This window comes from Jaculus jaculus, chromosome 5 (assembly GCF_020740685.1).
Source record: "Jaculus jaculus isolate mJacJac1 chromosome 5, mJacJac1.mat.Y.cur, whole genome shotgun sequence".
Taxonomy (NCBI): domain Eukaryota; kingdom Metazoa; phylum Chordata; class Mammalia; order Rodentia; family Dipodidae; genus Jaculus; species Jaculus jaculus.
Window position 1 is genome coordinate 136,944,215 of NC_059106.1, and position 21,446 is coordinate 136,965,660.

The window sequence follows — 21,446 nt, forward strand, 5'->3', positions numbered from 1 at the left end:
TGTTCTAATCCTGGCTCCTACTTTACTCTGCTTATCTGTGCTTATCTGAAACAGACATATTTCACATCCAGATTGAAGTGGTAAAGAGTGGAGGGGCTGGAGAGATCACTTAGTCAGTGAAGAGCTTGCCTTGCAAGCCTGAGGACCTGAGCTTGACCCCCGTAGCATACATGAAAAAAATCCAGGCATGGTGACATGTAATCTATGTGGTAATCTCTGTAGACAGGTAAATCCCTGAGGTTCACTGACCGACCAGTCCAGTCTGATTGGTGGGCTCCAGGCCAGTACAGTGAGAGACCCTATCTCAAGAAAAGTAGGACAGCATCTGAGGAATGCCACCCAAGGTTGTCCTCTGGCCTCCATGCATACCTGCATGCAGGCATGCTGCCCTTCCTCCCTCCCTCCCCCCTCCCCAAGCTGGCGGGAATAAAGCTCATCAAAGTGTCAGACACTTGTGTGCCAGGAATCTCGTACTGGGAGAAGACAAAGGCTGAAGTCTGTTGCCAGCAAGAAGGGTCCATATCTGGCAGAAAAGGGATTTCACACAGTTTTGACAATCAGAGCACCTTGCAAGAAGGTGGGAGCTGAGCCAATGGTGGGTGAGATGCCTTGATGGCTAGGACAGGTTAAGTATACATTCCTCCTGTCCTCTATTTAAACCTAAACCTTATGCTAAGATCCAAAATTGACCATGAGGTGAGATGGGTAGGGTTTTTTTTTTTATTCTTCTTCCCAATATGGCCACTTTGTACAAGTCTCCTTTTTCTGCTGAGAAAGGAAGAAAGGGAGGGAGGGAGGGAGAATTGGAGGGTATATGTTGTTTAAGAGAGAAAAGCTTAAAACAATAACAAAGTTATTCCTAGGACAAGGTAATTGTCACTAAAGTTTGTCCTGCTTTGGACCTTAAGGTACAGACATGATCCTTACAGAACTGACCTTCATTCTCTGCCTAGATTTCTCACATCTCAGCGAATTTGCACCTGTCAAATCATTTCCTGTGTCCTCCTGAGATAGACCTTCCCTTTAATAGAAAGATGGAGAGGCATACTCACACGTCCATAGGGAAATGTCATCCACACTTTCAAGGATGGTTTCAATCCAATGACCAGTATCTTCAGGGAAGAAAATACAGTCTTCAGTATTTACTTTGTGATTTTCAAACTAATGCATGCAATGAGCTTAATCTTCTAGAGCACCTACCTTTGTTAAGGAAGCCATGGCCAGTAAGGAAAACTGTGTGATGGGATGGTCTTTCAATTCGGGCTTTGAATGTAGCGGTTCAATGCAGCAAACTTCACCCTTGGAACCACTAAACAGACATCTAGATTCACAAGTTCTCACTCCCATCACTCTCCTGAAAATGTAAACAATTCTGAATCAATGTAGTACTGATCCAAGGAACTATCATCTCCAGCTTGGCCTACTAATCAGAGCCTCTCTCGCTCTCGCCTTCAAAAAGCCAGGCTCCAGGTGACAGAAAAATGATCTTGTTACTGTATAGGTCAGATCTGTTACTCTTCTGGTAAAAAGCACTCCACTGGCTGGCTTCTAAATATAAAATAAATTTGCACTCTTTGTAAAAAATTTTTTTCACTTTTATTTATTTGAGAAAGAGGCAGAAAGAAGAGTGGGCGAGAATGGGTATACCAGGGCATCCAGCCTCTGCTAACAAACTCCAGATGGATGTACCACCTTGTGCATATGGCTTTACATGGGTCCTGGGAAATCGAACCTGTGTCCTCTGACTTTGCAGGCAAGCACCTTAACCACTAAGCCATCTCTCCAGTCCAAATTCACACTCTTTACCCATGTCTCAAGAAGCCGTAAGAGCTGGCTTCTGCCATTGCTCCTCTCCCACCACTGCCATTCCTAGCGCCATGCCCCAGCCACAGCTGACCTCTGCATTGCTCCAGCTGGGCCAAGCTCCTGGCTTTGTGTCTGCATGACTGTCTGCCTGGAGCATTTCCTCCAGACTTTTTTTTCATTTGCTGACCACCTAACTATCATTCAGCTTTATTTCCAAACATTATCTTCTACAGAGGCCTTCCTGTATTATCCTTTAAGTGCATGCCCGCACACTGCTCTGTCTCTGTTTCCTCACAGCACTCAGATCCACTTGAGCGTTTCATTTAGTTATTGGTTGACCTATCTCCCCCCATCCTCATGATAACCAGAACGTAAGTTTTATCAGAACAGGGATCTTGTCTGGTCCACAACCACATCTCTCGTGTGTAGATAAATGTCTACACAAGGACGTAGATGCTCAACAAACACTATGCCAGCAGTGACTTTGTGCTCAGTATTTTAGACGCTATGGAAAACATAAAAATAAAGATAACTCTGAAGAAGTTACGGAAAAACAATACACACTGCTTATTGTGTTCTACACTCTTTTGAAGCCTCACCTTCATAAATACTCTTATATTTAAAGCTTTTGCTCTTGTCTAATGATAGGGCAATTCTAAGGCATTAAAAAACAACAAGCAATTTCTTACACCTGGCCATCATGGTTATAATCAAGTGGGCCTGGAACCTAAATTAAAATTAGTCACTTACTCCAGGATAGTCACTCTTGAGCCTGACAGCACTTAAAAGTGCCTTGGGGAGTAGGTGTCTAGAATCCCAATTCAGACCTTCTGAGGTGAAGTCATGGGGACCAGGCCTGAAATTCCACATGTTCTATAAGCCTCCCCAGGTAACTGTAATGCACAGCTATAACCTATTTGCAACTGCCTGGTCTTTCCAGACCTCTTCATACTCAATTTTATATCATTAAAGAGTTAATCTTTTCATTTGTCAACAAATGTCCATTAGTCTCTTACTTAAATGTCAATTCAAAAACAGAGCCTCCGCTGTCGTTGCAAATTGCAAGAGTTGGATCATCTGTAAACTAAATAGAGAAGGAATTTAGTTTTATAAAATTTTAAACATTCAGTCAAGTGGTAAAAAGATCAAGGGGAAAAACTATAAATTTTTGAAAATCTATACTTACACATTTCGCATTTGAAATAACCTAGATTTAACTCATCCCTTTAAGCATACAAAATTACCCTGACGGAAGATAAAATTATCTCAGTATGTTTAAACTGAAGCTTTTAAGAAGTAAAACAACCTTTCATCAGGAAAAAAGAAAAGTACTCATTATGGGTGATAAAAACTCTAAAATTCTTACCGAAGATTTTCTCATTTAAAATTAAACAAACAAGACAGTTTAGATACATTTGCAGTTGCCTAGTTATGTTTTTTAAATTTTTTCTTGATTATGTGTGCATGTGCGTACACCAGTGACTCTTGCAGCTACAAATGAACACCAGACACTTGTGCAACTTTTTGCATTTGGCTTTAATAGGTGGTTTGGGAATTAAACCCTCTCTAGCATGCTTTGCAAGGAAGTACCTCTAACCACTGAGCCATCTTCCCAACTCCAGTTGCCTGGTTTTGAAGAACAGAAACATTAAAAGACTTTGGGGGACTGGAGATGGATCAGCAATTAAAAGCACTTGCTTGCAAAGCCTGTGGGTCTGAGTTCAATTCCTCAGTCCCATGTAAAAACCAGATGCACAAAATGGCAAATGTGCCTGGAGTTCAATCTCAGGCACAAGGGGCCCTAGCATGCCCATTTTCTCTCTTTCTACCTATTTCTCTCTCTCTCTCTCAAATTCATAAAAATAAAATATTTTAAAAATGTGTTTAGGCACCAAAAATGATGCAACAGGGCTGGAGAGATGGCTCAGTGTTTAAGGCACTTGCCCACAAAGCCTAGTTCCTTCCACATAAAGCCAGATGCAAAAAAAAAAAAAGAACTGGCATATATGGCTGGAGTTCATTTGCAGTAGTAAAAGGCCCTAGCATACCCATTCTCTCTGTCTGTATCTATTCCTCTATCTGTATATCTCTTATAAATAAATATATTTTTAAAAATATGTTTGGGGGGGCTGGAGAGATTGGTTAGTTGTTAAGGTGCTTGTCTGTAAAGCCTAAGGACCCAGGTTCTATTCTCCAGGACCAATGTAAGCCAGATGCACAAGGTGGCACATACGTCTAGAGTTCGTTTGCAGTGGGTAGTGGCCCTGTTATGTCTGTTCTCTCTCTCTCTCTTTCAAATAAATAAAATATTTTTTAAAGGTGTTTGGGGCTTCTGGGTTGCCTGTGCAAACAGTGTGTGGGCGGGCTCACTGGTCTGGAATGGGAGCTGGGCCTGAGGAGATAAACGACCCAGCACACTCCACCCCGGCCCCAGCTGAAACCACAGAGGAACTGGGGAAAAGAACAAGAGTGCTTTTCCTTAGTGAACCTGGTATCAGCAAGCACAAGGGTGCTGGACACTGAGGACACCCAACACGTACTAAACCAGAGATCCAGAGGCTCCTAAGTACCCATCCCTGAAGTCAACTTATAATGCTCCCAGCATGGCTCAGGAAATTTTGCAGAAGAGGGGCAGAAAGATTGCTAGAGCCACAAGTAGTTGGGACCTTTGGCACAGAGCCATTTCCTCACCCTGTCCCATAATGCATGACTGACAATCCTCATGGGGTTGACCTGCATCCCCAACGAGGAAGGCCTCTTCAGAAGAGGGGCAGGGAGAAGGGAAAGGTTGGTACCAACATGTGTTGTTTACATACCAAATATGCCCATATCTAATAATAAATAATTTTTTAAAAGGTGTTTGGGGGTGCAGAAATAGGTCAGTGGTTAAGATGCTTGCAAAGCTTGATGGCCTGAGTTCCATTCCCCAGGACCCACATAAGCCAGATACACAAAGTGGTGCATGTGTCTGGAGTTTATCTGCAGTGTCTAGAAGCCCTGGAGCAGCCATTCTCTCTTTCTCCCTCATTGGAAATAAAGTATTAAAAAAAAAAAAAAAGATGTTTAGTATCTTTGAGAATTAAATTTGTTTGATAAATTTTCTGAATAATTGAAGAGGTAACTCACTATAACTAAAACATCGTTTTAAAATTTATTTATTTATGAGTGAAAGAGTGAGAGAGAGAATAGGCATGCCAGGGCCTCTAGCCATTGCAATCGAACTACAGATGTGTCTCCTTGCACACAAATGTGACCTTGTGCATTAATCTGGCTCATGTGGGTTCTGGGGAGCCAAATCTGGGACCTCAGGCTATTCTGCGCCTTAACTGCTAAGACATCTCTCCAGCCCTAAAACACTGTTTGTATTTTTATTTTTGAGACAGTATATCCCATGTCACATCTTCCAGGCTGGCTTCAAACTCATGATATGGTTGAGGATGACCTTGAACTTCTGACCCTCCTGCCTCTCCTTCCTGAGTGCTGAGATTAAAGTCATGTGCCATTGTGTCCAGTTCCAACTGACCTATATTCCCAAGCTCTATCTTAATTTTTTTCTATTTTTCCTTTCTCATCTTTCAGAGTATACTTTAATTATTACCTAATCTGAAAACCCCGAATAATAAATCATTTTCATAATGAAATTCCTAAGGTCAGAAGAGGTATGGTCAATGATACAGGCCCCAAAAGAAAATAAGGTAACTTGTATCATGTACAGTGACTTGTCTCCCAAAACGTAAAGGTTAATGAATCATTCTAAATGTAAGCCTTTTTATTTAGGGGCAGCTGCAATACAAGAGGCCAGTGCCGAACTCCTCCTTGAGTCCATACATGGCATAGTAAAGAAGTCCCCTATCTTTGCTCTCAAAGCCTAGATGAGCAGTTGCCAGAGAGTGAAGCATATACCAATGCACGTACAGGAGATGCCTCACTGAAGTGCAGGAAAAATAAAAGAAGTCATATTCCTGTTTGATTTTTCTACTTTTTGTATCTGTGTGTTTTAGTATTTTAAATTAACACAGTAGCACATATAAAATTATACGTGCACATTTACATATAAAACTAGAAGTCCAGTGTAGGGTTAAGTCTGAAGTCAGAATGCTGAAGCCCAAATGACTGTAAGTCAGTCTGAGGCTTTCAGGGTATTCAACCGTTACATGTCTTTCTCTAGGGCTGGCACGGGCACGCACCACCTTCACTGGCAACCCATGTGGCACACCAGCTCCTGGACTGTGCTTTTGATCTCAGCTGCCTCCTCTCTCTCCTTTTTCACCTTGTGCTGTTTCTCTCAACAATTTCATGTTTTTTTCTATATAAAGACTGGCCACATGTAAATGCCACTATCTAGATAAGTTTTTATTTCAAACAAGTGTTTATTGAGCAGTACTATGGACAAAACACAGACTAAATGACAAGTAGATTCTGGCTTCAAAGATCTTACTCTATGACGAGGCTAGGATACATACAGAGGGCTATTAGAAGTTGGCACATGCTATAAGAAAAGAGGTCAAGATAAATTAGCATCATATACTGGAAGAGGAGAAACTAACTTGTCTTGGACGTTTTCATTGTTACTAAATGCTTCGAAGCCTCTGTCACAAAAGACGTTCCTGTAACTAACCTAGATGCAGATATATAAACTCCAGATGCTGCAGACTTTAAAAAGCATGTGTGGATAAGAGAGTTCCACATAGCTAAGCAACAAAGTATGTACATGATTAAAATCTAGAAGATCTGATTTTAGAATTCCCTTGTTACAGTCCTTTACCTTTTATGCTTTTAAATATGGGTTTGCCAGCATTCAAAAACCAAGGTTCACGTGTACTTATAAGTAAAATCTGTTACCTAAGTCAGTTTATGTTTTAGGCCTAGGAAAGAAAAAAAAAAGAGAGAGAAAGAAAGAAACCCAACACTAAGATCTAAATTCTTTTCCTTTAGAGATCTAAAAGAAAATGAACCAAAAGGTTCACTTCTAAATATAACCCAGACCCCACTTCTTTCACAGTTGGTGCCTTGAATCACATTGTGGCACCTCCACACAAATGGGTGACAGAACACACCTCAAGTAAGATCTTAGCCAACTAAATAAAGTGAAAAGACCTTTAAATTCTCCATCTGAGCTTTCAGCAAGGTGCTGACCATCTGATGCCAAATCCCCACTCTGGGATCGAATCAATTTGCTCTTTTTGCTGGTGTCTATTAGACCTCAATACAACCTGAACTGAGTATCTCCACAGTAGTCCATTTCTGGCTTTAACTTGAGAAAATATCTCGTTGAGCTCAAATAATAGTAGCTTTGAGTTAAATACATTTGGGGGACTTCTAATTACCAATATAGATAAATTTGCTTTAAGGTGAATACAAAAGCATAATAATAAAGATGATTAGCCTATGAAAACAAGTCTATTACCTTGATGTGCAATATTGCTGTTCCTGGAGGATGAGCATCTGTTATTGATCGGAGAAGCTTTCCACTGGCTAAATCCCACATGGTGATCTATAAGACGAAGTGTTTTAAAAACAAATTTATTGCTCTGTTTTTGGACTTAACTATCCTGCCTTCTAGCTGAAACAATCTATTCCTTTTCTATAAACATTGCAGGCAAAAAGCCATAAAGTTAAAATATACCTATTTTAACTCCATTAAAACACAAAGCCTTTATTTCATCTTCATCGACTCTTTATCCTGCCCAACCCACTTATACCCTTAACTTTTGAGATTTCTCTGGTAAGTCAATCTGTTTAGCACTAGTAAAAATTAATTAAGAAGGCTGGAGAGATGGCTCAGTAGTCAAAGGCTCTTGCTTGCAAAGCCCGCTGGCCTATGCTCGTTTCATTCCCCAGTACCCATGTAAAACAAGATACATGATGTGGCACTTGCATCTGGAGTTTGTTTGTAGTGGCTAGAGGCCTCTGCGTGCCCACATATCTATCTTTCTCCCTCTTTTCCTTCCTCCCTTCCTGATTGCAAATAAATAAATATTAAAAATCACTTCAGCATTCATTAAAAATAATTAATAGGAAAGGCACCATTATCAAACCAGCTAGTGACATAAGAATCAGGAGATGGGGAAAAATAATAATCTAGCATTAGTTTCAGAAGTAGAAACAAAACATGCCAAAACTGCTACCCAGGAACACAGCAATAAGAGCAGAGAAAATGAAATATAGTGTATTTAAAAGTTTCCACAACTTTTAAACGGGCTGGAGAGATGGCTTAGCAATTAAGTGCTTGCCTATGAAGCCTAAGGACCTTGGTTCAAGGCTCGATTCCCTAGGATCCACATTAGCCAGATGCACAAGGGGGCGCATGCATCTGGAGTTCGTTTGCACTGGCTGGAAGCCCTGGTGTGCCCATTCTCTCTCTCTGCCTCTTTTTCTCTCTCTCTGTCACTCTCAAATAAATAAAAAATAAAAATGAACAAAAAAAAATTTGTTTTAAGTTTCCACAACTTTCTACCACTACTGTAAGGAGCCATGCTTTATTTATTTATTTTTTTTAAATTTATTTCAGAGTGACAGACACAGAGAGAAAGACAGATAGAGGGAGAGAGAATGGGCGCGCCAGGGCTTCCAGCCTCTGCAAACGAACTCCAGACGCATGCACCCCCTTGTGCATCTGGCTAACGTGGGACCTGGGGAACCGAGCCTCAAACCGGGGTCCTTAGGCTTCACAGGCAAGCGCTTAACCGCTAAGCCATCTCCCCAGCCCTTTATTTTTTAATTATGTTAATTAAAATTTTTTTTGCATGTGTGTGTTGTGTACATGCATGTATGTGTGTTCTTATGAGTAGGTGTACATGTACATACAGGTTCTTATGCATGTGTGTGTGCATGCATGCATGCATGTAGTACACATGTGGAGGCCAGAGGTCAGTATCAGGTCTTTGCCTTAGTGTCTTTTTGCCTTGTTTTTTAGTTTGATTTCTTTATTTGAAAGAGAGAGAGAGAGGACAGTCACACCAGGACCGTCAGCCACTGCAAATGAACTCCAGACACATGTGCCCCCTTGTGCATCTGGCTTACGTGGATACTGTGGAATGGAACCTTGGTCCTTAGGCTCCACAGGCAAGCACCCTAACCACTAAGATATCTCTCTAGTCCACTCACCTTATTTTTTAAGACAGGCTTTCCCATTGAATCCAGAGTTCACTGATCTGGCCAAACGAGCTAGCCTGTGAGCCTTAGGGATCTACCTGCAACCTCTTCTCCAAACACACTCCCCTCCACTCATCTCTCGTGTGGGTGCTAGGGATCCAAACTCAGGTCCTCATGCTGGCACCAAAAGCACTGGCCTAATGCCAGGAGACATATTTTTTAAAGTTTTTTACTAAAAAAAGACATGTAAATTAGAACCTAAAAGCTATCCTCTCTTCAGTCACTGACACTTATTTTAAAATATCTAAACAAGACAAAAGTCAGTATAACAAATCTCAGCGTAGTGTTAAAAGACATTACTTGTAGACAAATCACTCCATGAAGCATATTTTGCTATACAATCTAAAGAGGCTACTTTGTTCAAAGTTACTTCAGCATTATTTACCTGTCCTTTAGCAAAGCCACACAGAAGTCTCGAGCAGTCGTTGTTGATGCTGAGGGCAGAGATGGCGCCATACTGCCCTCCAACGCTTGTACTGCCCAAGCAGAGCCTCAGCGCTTGATTCTGATCTGCAGAAACCAATCAGATACTAAGGGTATAAACAACAAGACCTACAAGGAAGAATAACATAAAACCTGCTAATGATAAGTCAAAAACTCTATAAGTACCCTGTCTCCTTAACAAAACAACTATCGGATGCCTCATCCAATACTTGAATTGTTAGCATTTCCAGGATGCTAGGCTGCTTTCTTTTAAAATTGCTTAAAAACTTCAAGAACTCAAAATGTACTCAGTTAGAATTTAGCTAAAACCTACAGTTATTATCCAGGTTTCAAAAGGCTTACTAAGAAGTAAATGGTGCAAGTGAAATTTTGGAGTAGGTGTGGTGGCACATGCCTTTAGTCCCAGCACTCGGGAGGCAGATGTGGGAGGACCACCATGAGTTCGAGGCCACCCTGAGACTACATAGTGAGTTCCAGGTCAGCCTGGGCTAGAGTGAGACCCTACCTCAAAAAGAAAAAAGAAAGAAAGAAAACATAGAAGCAAACATGGCGCAGAACCTGGAGCTCCCCCAGCACTTGTGTGCCTTTCACCACAACAACTATTTTGGGATATGTCTTGTCTCCTTCATGAGAAGATGACCACTATTAGGACTAATATGAGTAAATTAATATTCCCAGAGTATCCTGAATACACCCGGGGCCTGGACTCAGAAGCCATCTGCATGGCTTCTTCATGTGCCAACCTACTTCGGTAACTCTACTATGGAGGAGCCTAAAGGCATTTTCATTCTCGGGCATGGGGAATACCACTGGCCAGTGCTCGTGGCCACCACAGTGAGCGCTGTGAGGGTAGCCCACCGCGTTCCTAAGCTGGCTCTGAGGCCCTGCCCCACCCTGAGAGGAATTCTGACTCAGTGGCTACACCATATCTGACACACACAAAACACGCAACAGTTTTGAAGTCATTTCAGATTTCAGCCTTCCAAAGTAAACACTCAAAAGGGAGTAAACTGATAAGTCTGTAGGCCAGGCGTAATTACAAGTGATCATCTTTCTTTCACATCTAGAATTATACAAGCATACCTTTTTTATATACAACCTGACTAACCTTTCCTTAATGTTTTAAACAAATTATTATAGCTTTTCTTTAATTAGTAATTTTCTTGACTCCAAATATGACATTACGTTGATTTTGTTCTATTAAAATTCCTTACCTACCATATTGTTTTTCATGGCCCTAATTTTCTTAGGGCCACCTTATACATTTAGTGGATTATTCACATAACTGGATTTGCAAAATGGCATGATATCAGGATTATGCAATGGTATTCTATATATACCACTACTTTGGGTCACAAATAGAGGCAGCAGATGGACTGAAAGTGGAGAACAAAGATAGAAGCTGGCATGAAATTTCACACTAACTCCACACAGAAGCCCTGGAGCCTGCATTGTCTGCCTCAGGCACACAGTATCCAAAAAGCACACTGCGGAGATTCCTTGGGGCTTTGACATCCAAGCCTTACAGGGTTCTGACACACTGCACACTTGCCACTGCTCTGAGATTTCAAAGTCCACATTTAAATTACTGGCTTTAAGCATGTTCCTATGGCAGTGAAATCATTCGTGGAAGAACTGAGTGGAAGCACATGGAGAATAGGGTTACCACTGAAGAGGGCAGTGCAGCTGCTGGGGACATGGCTCCATGGGTCAAGCACTTGCCACACAAGATGAGGACATGAGATCAGATCCCCAGCACCCATGGAAATTCCAGGTGGGCAAGGCAGCCCACTTGTGAATCCAGTGTTTGGGAAGCAGAGACAGGATCTCGAGAGCAAGCAAGCTAGCTAGATTAGCTGAATTGGAGGGCTCTGGGTTCAAGTGAGAGAGCCTGTCTCAGTAAATAAAGAGGCGAACAACCAAGGAAGATGCCCAACCCCGACTTCTGGCTCCACACCCACGTTACACACATGCATGTGCACCCCCACAAACACAGTCACAAACAAACGTACATAATATACACAGATAGGCTTACCACACACATGGGGAAAAAAAAACAGAAAAAGAAACCAAAAGGAGTGGCAATGAAAAAAAAAACACAACAACCAATGGGAACAAGATATATTTAACACCTAAAAACTACCTAAGGAAGAAAACTAAACAACTCTGCTCACTCCTGACATTGTACTAAATTTACGTACTACAACCTATGTCATTGAAAACATTCTCAATTTCTTCCTTAGTTTTTAAAAGTTTTTGTTTTTTGTTTTGTTTCTGTAATGTCCCTGCATAAAGTAGCATGCCCATAAAAGAAGATACCTAAATTTTAACCCCACTCCTAGGTAGTTACAGGCACTGCACTTAGCTCTCTAGACAATTGTAGGAATGTTACTTAATTTCTCTTAATCTCCCCATCCTCATCTACATTATGTAGAAAACATACATCACCTCACTGCTTTGCTAAGAGGAATAAATCAGTAGAGTAATATAACCTATTCTACATCCCTTGGATATGATTAGGTTTCCATCACAAACTAATTTATAGATTACATTTATATACAAATTTTAAAAGTAGCTAAAATGATAGACAGGCATGGACTGTATATAAAGTATAATCTGCTTTGACTCCACAAATATTCTCTTTGTGGTATGATGGTTTGAGTGTGAAATGTCTCACCGAGTATCATATGTTTGTGGTTAAGTCTTGGATTTAATCCCCAGCTAGTGAGGCCTTTGGGAGGTGGAGCCTTTTAGAGGAAGTGTGTCGCTGGTGGTAGATCTCAAGGTCTATGAGACCAGCCCCACTGGATGGCCATTCTCTCTGGCTCCTTCCCTGCCTCTGTGACAAGATGCTTTCCACCACAATGAAGCTTGCCCTCAAAACTGTGAACCAAGGGCTGGAGAGATGGCTTAGTGGCTAAGGCGCTTGCCTGTGAAAGCCTAAGAATTCATGTTTAAATCTCCAGGTCCCACATAATCCAGATGCATAGTGATGCAAGCGCACAATGTCACACATGCGCACAAGGGGGCATGCATGTCTGGAGTTCATTTGCAGCAGCTGGAGGCCCTGGCATGCTCGCTCTCCCTCTCTCTGCCTTTTTTTTTTTTCTCTCTATCTCTTCCTCTCAAATAATTTAAAAGCAACTTTGAGCCAAGATAGACCTTTTCTTTGCTTAAGCTGTTTCTGGTCAGATGTTTTGTCCTAGAAAGTACAGGTAACTGTTAATAGGTATGTTAACAAACTTGCTATGATATAACTTAGGCTAAATTTAGAAAAAAGAGTGCCATGGGGGGGGGAAGGAGGTTTCTCTTACTAGAGGAACAAAATACTCCATAGTCTAGGAAAATTTACACAATCTGAATTTTACAGTTACATGCCATGGACATGCACAGAAGCAAAAAAGGTGAAAATAAGAGTTCTGTTCAGCCTGCTGTTTATCTAGTCAATTTTAAAGGAAGAGTTTTACTCCCCTACATCCCAGAGTCACCTTTTTCACAGCTGCAGAAAAGGCACTAAATTATTAGTCCACCTAATTTCATATAAAAAGTGACATAGGGCTGGAGAGATGGCTTAGTGGTTAAGCGCTCGCCTATGAAGCCTAAGGACCACGGTTCGAGGCTCGGTTCCCCAGGTCCCACGTTAGCCAGATGCACAAGGGGGCGCACGCGTCTGGAGTTCGTTTGCAGAGGCTGGAGGCCCTGGCGCGCCCATTCTCTCTCTCTCCCTCTATCTGTCTTTCTCTCTGTGTCTGTCGCTCTCAAATAAATAAATAATTAAAAAAAAACTTTAAAAAGTGGCATAAAATTATGTTCGATGTCAATGTAGTATTAAAAACTGTTTTAATTAGTTTCAAAGACAATCTAAGGAGGCAATACCTACATCCTATAAGGATTAAAATTTGTGTGTGAAGAACTCTATCAGTGTTCAGCATCCTTCAGTGCTATTCTTTTTTGTCCTTCATTTATACTACAATATGCTCTAAGAAGAAGGTAGAAGAGAAAAGATCTAAGAAAAAAAAAAAAAATAAGGGCTGGAGAGATGGCTTAGTGGTTAAGGCACTTGCTAGCAAAGCCTAAGAACCCAGGTTTGGTTCCCCAGCACCAATGTAAGATGCACAAGATGGCTGGAGACCCTGGTGCATCCATTCTCACTCTCTTTTTTTTTTTTTTTTAAATTTTTTTTATTTATTTATTTTTATTTGAGAGCGACAGACACAGAGAGAAAGACAGATAGAGGGAGAGAGAGAGAATGAGCGCGCCAGGGCTTCCAGCCTCTGCAAATGAACTCCAGACGCGTGCGCCCCCTTGTGCATCTGGCTAACGTGGGACCTGGGGAACCGAGCCTCGAACCGGGGTCCTTAGGCTTCACAGGCAAGCGCTTAACCGCTAAGCCATCTCTCCAGCCCAGGAAGATGAATGGTCTCCCATTCTCTCTCTCTCTCTCTCTTTTTTTTTTTTTTTTTTTTTTTTTTGGTTTTCAAGGTAGGGTCTCACTCTAGCCCAGGCTGACCTGGAATTAACTATGTAGTCTCAGGGTGGCCTCGAACTCACGGCGATCCTCCTACCTCTGCCTCCCGAGTGTTGGGATCAAAGGCGTGCGCCACCACGCCCGGCTCACTCTCTCTCTTTACCTGCCTCCCTCTCTCTTAATTAAATAAATATTTTTAAAATTACCATTGATCATAAAATAAAGGCACTTTAATAAGTTTTTTTTTTTTTTTTTTTTGAGGTATCACTCTACTCCATGCTGATCTGGGACTCACTCTACAGTCCCAGACTGGCCTCATGAATCTCCTACCTCTGCCTCCTGAGTGTTGGGATTAAGAACATATGCCACCACACCTTGTGGGGGGAAGGGTCTTTATAGATTTTAACAGAAGAGCTTTTACTGACCTCCATAAGGCCAACTAATAGACTCAAAGTCCTCTGCCCTCCATAATTCTTACCAAGCAGGCTATACTGAATCCCCATGCTTCTAGAATGTTGTTGCTTACTTATCAGTGTTCATTTCCTGCCCATTCTTGACACTGTAATGTTAGTGTACTTCAAAAAGCTGATAACATGGAATAAAAAAAGCGAACTGTTATTTACATGAACACTAAGTGGTGGATGGTTCCAAACCTCGAAGAAAGTGAGTTATTTCACAAAAGAATCATGAAATTGGGTGTTGGCAAGATAACAGTAGAAGACTAAAGGGAAGTTTGGTTCAAATTTAGAATTTTGTTCTCGTGAACTGACTCTATACATAACCCACTATAGACATAGCTTATGTTAAAAGTTCTGTTGGGCCAAGGAGAAGGCTCAGTGGCTAAAGGGGCTTGCTTAAAAAGCCTTTTGGCCCAGGGTTCAATTCCCCAGTACTCATGTAAAGCCAGTTGCACAAAGTGATGCATATATCTGGAGTTCACTTGCAGGAGAGCAAGAGGCTCTGTAGGGCATGCCAATATTCATTCTTTCTCTCTCTCGCTTCACACATAAATAACTTTTTCAAAAAGTTCCTGGACACTACCAATTGCAGATACAAACTTGAAGAAAAAATTCAGAAGTATATAAAAAAATGGAAAAAATAGTACATACTAAAAACTAGCTAAAACATATTATGAGCTAAAATAAAACACTGTAGATATTCATTATTTTCATAACGTCCTGCTTTAATCAATTTTCACCAACTGGAATTGATAATAGTTTCTTTTAACATTAAAACATGTTAAAAGAGAGGCTGGAGTGAAGGCTTAGTGGTTAAGGTGCTTTCCTGCAAAACCTAAGGACCCAGGTTCGATTCCCCAGTACCCACATAAGCCAGCTGCACAGGGTGGTGCATACATGTGGAGTTTGTTTGCAGTAGCTAGAGGCCCTGGTACACCCATATTTATTCATTCATTCATTCATTCTCTCTCTCTCATCTTCCTCCCTCTCTCTCTCTCTCTCTCTCTCTCATCTTCTTCCTCTCTCTCCTCTCAAATAAATAAAATAAATATTTTCTAAAATGTCAAAAGAAAAAGAACTACTCAAGCAAACCAAATTTACTATACCTTTTCCTTTTGGATCCATGAAGAAAAGATCAAAGAGAGAGAGAAAAAGCAAGAAATTATTACAAAAGATAATTAGCATTTGTATTATATTCAGGTATTGATCTTGGAAAAGAGTAATGTATACTAATCAGATTGCAGTACAGTGAGTAAGCCCGTATTTTAGTTAGATAGAAACCAAGAAATTCAAAAAGGTAATAGTGCACTGACACTCAAAGAGGAAAAATGGAGAAGTAAGGACCTTGGATGGGAAACATCTTTATGTTGAGCTTCTGAGACCCATGATGCACCACACACCCACACATCTTTAACCTCCTTCCCCCCGCCACAGTCACCTGCTACACTTCCATAACCAGCACTACACATCTACCTTTAAGAACGTTATGGTAAACAAGTACTTTAATGACTTGGGCCTCTGTTTCAAAGACAGTCTAATAATACTCAAGCAAGTACAGTACTTCCTGCTAAGTTTCTTCTATGATAAAGATATTTTTGAAAGATTAGATCTAACTCAGTCCTCTAGTCTAGACAGTTCATAGTGCCTGCCATTTGCTTCTGAGCTTTTTAGCATCCTTTAACCCATCTGTAAAAAGTATTGTCCAAACACCTGCTTCCTACAAACAATAATGAAAAAATTTATTAACTGCACTATTAAAGCTCAAAGCATGGCCAGAGTACTATGAGTCTTTCACAAAATGCTCACTTTGGACTACTTCCTTTCTCATGAGACTGCAATAAAGTATTTCATCATATCTACAAAAGCTGCTAGGAGATTTAAAAAAAAAAAAAAACAGTAAGCGGGCCCAAGGAAATGAAGACGATAGTATCAAAAGATAATTCATTCTTCTCCTCTGTTAACAAATTCAATTTGTTTGCAGTAAGTTCTATGTGGAACTGATTATAAGCAGTCATATATTCTCACAATTTCTTGATGAGGAAATGATAAAGTTAAAAGCAGCAATAGTTGAGGAAAATTGAGCACTTCACAGAAGGAAGAAAAAAAAAAATCAACATGCACTGTCCTGAAAGATAAACATTTGGGTTATATCCCAACCCCATTCACGTTAGTTCTTCAACTTTTTATTTCTAATCTTGGAATTTTGCTTCTTTTTCTCTCAAGATAGGAGGGTTGCTTGGAATCATGGAAATCAACTGATCAAGCAGCAGCAAAAAAGATACAGACAAATATAAGTGCATGGAAAGATGTTCATGATAATGAAAAGCAAGTTACATTAATGCAATCCCATTTAGTGATATATACGTACATGAATGTACAAGCACAGAAAAAGACTATACTGAAATGTTAGGAATTATTCGGGAACACTAGTATTTTATGTCTTCAGTTTTTCACACATCTTTGTTTTATAAATTTTCAACTATGAATTTATGTCATTTGTACAGTTAAAAAAAACACTTTTTGGGCTGGAGAGATGGCTTAGCGGTTAAGCGCTTGCCTGTGAAGCCTAAGGACCCCGGTTCGAGGCTCGGTTCCCCAGGTCCCACGTTAGCCAGATGCACAAGGGGGCGCACGCGTCTGGAGTTCGTTTGCAGAGGCTGGAAGCCCTGGCGCGCCCATTCTCTCTCTCTCCCTCTATCTGTCTTTCTCTCTGTGTCTGTCGCTCTCAAATAAATAAATAAAAAATTTAAAAAAAAAAAAAAAAAAAACAAAAAAAAAACACTTTTTAAAGAATTGTAATGTTCTTTCAGGTAAATTATTTGTTTCTATCCTTCTGGTCTCCAAGCCATAAAATTCTATGATTTAAATCTACCAGAGACTAGGGATATAACTCAGTTAGTATAATGCTTGCATTGCAAGCAGTAGGACCTGAGTTTGATCCCCAAAACCCATGTAAAGATGTTAGGTATGTTTATCATTTCAGCAGCTAGGACGTGGAGACAGCTGGTAAACCAGTTGGTGAGCTCCAGGCCTATGAGAAAACCTTTTTCAAAATAAGTGGATGACATTTCAGAGGAAAACATCAGAGGCTGTCCTCTGGCTTCTATGTATGTGCGCGCACACACACACACACACACACACACACACACACAAAAGACAAATAAATCATATTATCACATTTCAAAAAAGTAGGTGTGGTGGTTTGAATGGGAAATTCCCTCCAAAATCTCTTGAGTTTTGAGTAGTTGGTCTTCAGCTAGTGGCAATTTGGGAGGTGGAGCCTTGCTGGAGGACTGGGGTTGGGGGCAGACAATGGGGTTCATTAGCCCAGTTTCCCAGTGTTTAGAGCTAGCTCACTGTTGCTGCTTCCTGCCAACTGCTGTGTCAGGATGTGATGTCTAACTTCCTGCTTGTAACCATGCCTTTCCCTGCCATGGTAAAGCATCCCCTTGAGACTATAAACTGAAATGAACACTCCCTACCCATAAGCTATTTCTGGTTGGGTATTCTGTACCATCAACAAGGTCACTGCTATAGCATGTACCACATTACATGGGTAAAGCTTTTGGAATAAAAGAGAATTTATAAGTGGAATTTCAAATTGTTTAAAAACAATGGAAAACAGCTAGTTACCCACTCACATAGTGAATAAAGATGCAAGGCTCCACAGAAATAAAACTTTGGTCCTGCTTTTAAAGTATTTCAAGTAATCCTTATCAAATAGTCCTTTCGAAACACATTATCATTAGGCTTTCCATCTAAAAGAGGTACAAGCCTTGAGATTGAGAAAAGCCAAGTAGAGAAATATATGGGTGGCATGTGTATATGTATACAGTATGCATTCATGTGTGCAAACGTGTCTGTAGGTGTATAGTCACACGTGTGTGCAAGTGCGTGTATATGTGGAGGCCAGAGGTCAACAGTGTTTTCTTCCTCGCTTTTCACGTTATTTACTGAGACATGGTCTCTCACTGAGCCACATCTCACCAGTTCAGCTATCCCAGTGAGCCAGCTTGCCCTGGGGCTCCACCTGCTCCCACCTCCCAAGCACTGGGATCACACATGCGTGCTGCTACGCCCAGCATTTCTACAGGTGCTGTGGATGCAAATTCAGACCTTCGTGATTGCATGTCAAATGGTTTACTTACTAAGCAACTGCCCCAACCCCTATGTGATGTTTTTTTAAATATAATTTTTATTCATTTATTTGAGAGAGAGAGAGAAAGAGAGAATGGGAGTGCCAGGGCCTCCAGCAACTGCAGTCAAACTATAGACACATGTGCCACCTTGGGCATCTGGCTTACATGAGTCCTAGGTAATAGAACCTGGGTCCTTTGTCTTTGTAGGCAAGTGCCTTAACTGTTAAGCCATCCCTCCAGTCCCTGATGGATTTTAAATGAAGAAAAAAAAAAGAACAAAATATATTCTGCTCAAACACTCAATGCAAAAACAAAACATTAATGAAACTGATTAGTCTCAGATTTTTAAAAAATGAGAATATGCCACTGATTTCTACTACGCAAATAAAATTGTTCATGTTCTCTTCTTAATTAAGAAAAGAACGTAACTATGGGCTAAATTTTTTAATTGACAGAGATTTATAATCTATATGAAAACAACTTTGCTGTCAGTAAAAAAGAATGGGAAATTACTTGGGAGAATCTCTTTCCCTGAAAATCTTTTAAAATTCCCATTAGTGGGCTGGGGATATAGCTATGCAGTTAAAGGTGATTGCTTGCAAAGCCTCTGGGCCTGGGTTTAATTCCGCAGTATCCACATAAAGCAAAATGCACAAAGTGGTGCATATGTCTGGAGTTCATTTGCAGCAGCAAGCGGTCCTGGTATATCCATATTCTCTCCCTCTCTCTCTCTCTCTCTCCCTCTCTCTCTCCCTCTGTTTCTCTTTTTCAAATTTAAAAAAAGGCTCGTTAGTGGAATATGACTTAGCATCAAAAATTACCAACACCAACTAGATGCAGACAAATGGGCAAGCCAAGGTTCCTTTCTAGTTGATCCTTTCTGTCTAGGGCTGCAGAAAGTGGAAAGAGAAGATCAGATGTGACACTTATACATTCATAAAGAGGAAAACAAATGTGCAAAGAGTAGCAAAATGAGCTGTAAATCAAGTGATTTATAAAAATACTGACACTATTCATGTTTTTTTCTGAGTTTTGTCTAAGAAAATAAAGTCTATTATGTAAAAATTTGATTAAAAGATATTATAAAACCCAAAAGGATTCTTAGTATTTTAAAACTGGAAAATTACCAAATATTAAAGCCAATCCATGAGATGTGCCCACTGCTATCAGACTGGAAACTGCCTGGAAACAAAAAGGAAAATTGCACTTTAGTATATTACATCAAAGATCTGGAAATGATCAGAGATGAATTTGTTGCTCTGCTTTCCTCCAGGCACCAGATGACACACCAATTATTAGAAATAGGAAGAAATCTCATCTAGGAGGCAAAATGGGAAATAAACTCAGGGGACTTATTTTGGGGAATTCCTCTAAATTTTAAAGACACCCTATCAGTAGAGAACATATTGAACATTGTATGTGAAAAATGTCTCGGCTTTCTTTAAAGCAAAAGGAAAAAGAAGAAAAGAAAAAGAAAAAGCACCAGGACCCAGACACAGGAGGAAGCATTTATACCACCCACTCAAGAGCTTTCTAGATACATGGAAGGGATGAGAACATTCTTCCCCAGTTTATCCACAGACACATTCCTCACCACAGGACTGACAAATAGGAAAGCCACAGGAGGCAGCTGGAGAAAACCAGAGCAGAGACCTTTAATGTGCTTTCAGCACCACCACCCAACCCCCCAAAACCACTCCCCTTTACTACTCGGCAGGCTTGGCACTGGAGTTCAAAGCTTTCAACGTGTGTTTACCACAGTGATTTCACTGAGTTTTTCCACTCCAAATATAATAATACAAGGAAGGCCAAGTCACAAGAGACACTTGACTTGGGCAGGATGGAACTACATACAACCAAATCATTGTTCCACTCTCTGCTCTCCAGCAAGAGCGTAAAGAGTAACAAGAATGCTAAATCTGACAGGGACAAATTTTCAACTTTATTACCTAGAATAAAAGGATTTATGAATTTATTATTATCAACAGCAGCATATTGAACATTCCAAGGATTAATGTGGGGCTGGGAAATAACTCAGTAGGTAAAGTGCTTGCTGTTCCAGCGTGAAGACCTTAGTTCAGGTTCCCAGCACCTATGTAAAAGCCAGACAGAGCGGTATGTGCCTGAAATCCCGGCACTGGGGAGACAGAGACTGGAGGATCCTGGGCAACCTGGCTAGCTAGTCTAGTCAAATCAGTGAATTCCACATTCAGTGAGGAAACTGTCTCAAAAATAAAGGCAAAAACCAATCTAGGAAGACATCTAACATCAATCTCTGGCCTCCACACACATGCACTTACACACCCATATGCACCCCATACACACATGTGCACTCACACATATGATCATACCTACAGACACACATACATACACACCCATATACATGCAAAAGAATGAAAGCTAAGCATTGAGTATATTTCAGAATACTCAACAAAATAAAAAAATCTTACCTTCTATGGTTAAAAGTATACTTACAATTGCTGTAGGTAAGCCAGCATCTACTTTGTCCTAAAGGAGATTTTAAAAAAGAATTTGCAAAGATAGTATTAAAAAACAGAAGATGGTATCAGGTTTTCTTTGTACACACACTTTGATCCAACCACAAGAAGTGCGACTTTCATTTTTATCCTCAGCTTAGAGAAATTGCCAATACCATATATATACACATACACATACATATATATATGTGTGTGTATATATATATATGTATATATACACACACACATATACAAACATACATACATACATACATACAGGGCTGGAGAGATGGCTTAGTGGTTAAGGCGCTTGTCTGCAAAGCCTAAGGACCCAGGTTTGATTTCCCAGTACCCACGTTAAGCCAGATGCACAAAGTGGTACATGTGTCTGGAGTTCGTGTACAGTGGGCTCTGGCGTGCCCATTCTTTCTTTCTTCCCCTCTATCTCTATTTCTCTCAAATAAATAAATAAATAATTTTTTTTTAAAATACAAAAAGC

General features: G+C 40.5%; 1 protein-coding gene across 2 annotated transcripts in view; it reads right to left on the reverse strand.

Annotated features, from left to right (window-relative positions):
* Window positions 1-21,446, reverse strand: part of Vps8 (VPS8 subunit of CORVET complex) — a 252,603-nt gene that overhangs the window by 189,815 nt on the left and 41,342 nt on the right. The window contains exons 6-13 of one of the 2 annotated variants that reach the window (XM_004654316.2): window positions 20,946-20,978; window positions 19,598-19,652; window positions 15,438-15,443; window positions 9,347-9,471; window positions 7,214-7,300; window positions 2,823-2,890; window positions 1,201-1,354; window positions 1,053-1,112 (exon numbers count right to left, since the gene is read on the reverse strand). In XM_004654316.2, coding sequence (XP_004654373.1) covers window positions 1,053-1,112; window positions 1,201-1,354; window positions 2,823-2,890; window positions 7,214-7,300; window positions 9,347-9,471; window positions 15,438-15,443; window positions 19,598-19,652; window positions 20,946-20,978 — 588 coding nt within the window. The remainder of the gene's footprint in view (window positions 1-1,052; window positions 1,113-1,200; window positions 1,355-2,822; window positions 2,891-7,213; window positions 7,301-9,346; window positions 9,472-15,437; window positions 15,444-19,597; window positions 19,653-20,945; window positions 20,979-21,446) is intronic. The other variant, XM_004654317.2, reaches the window with a different exon arrangement.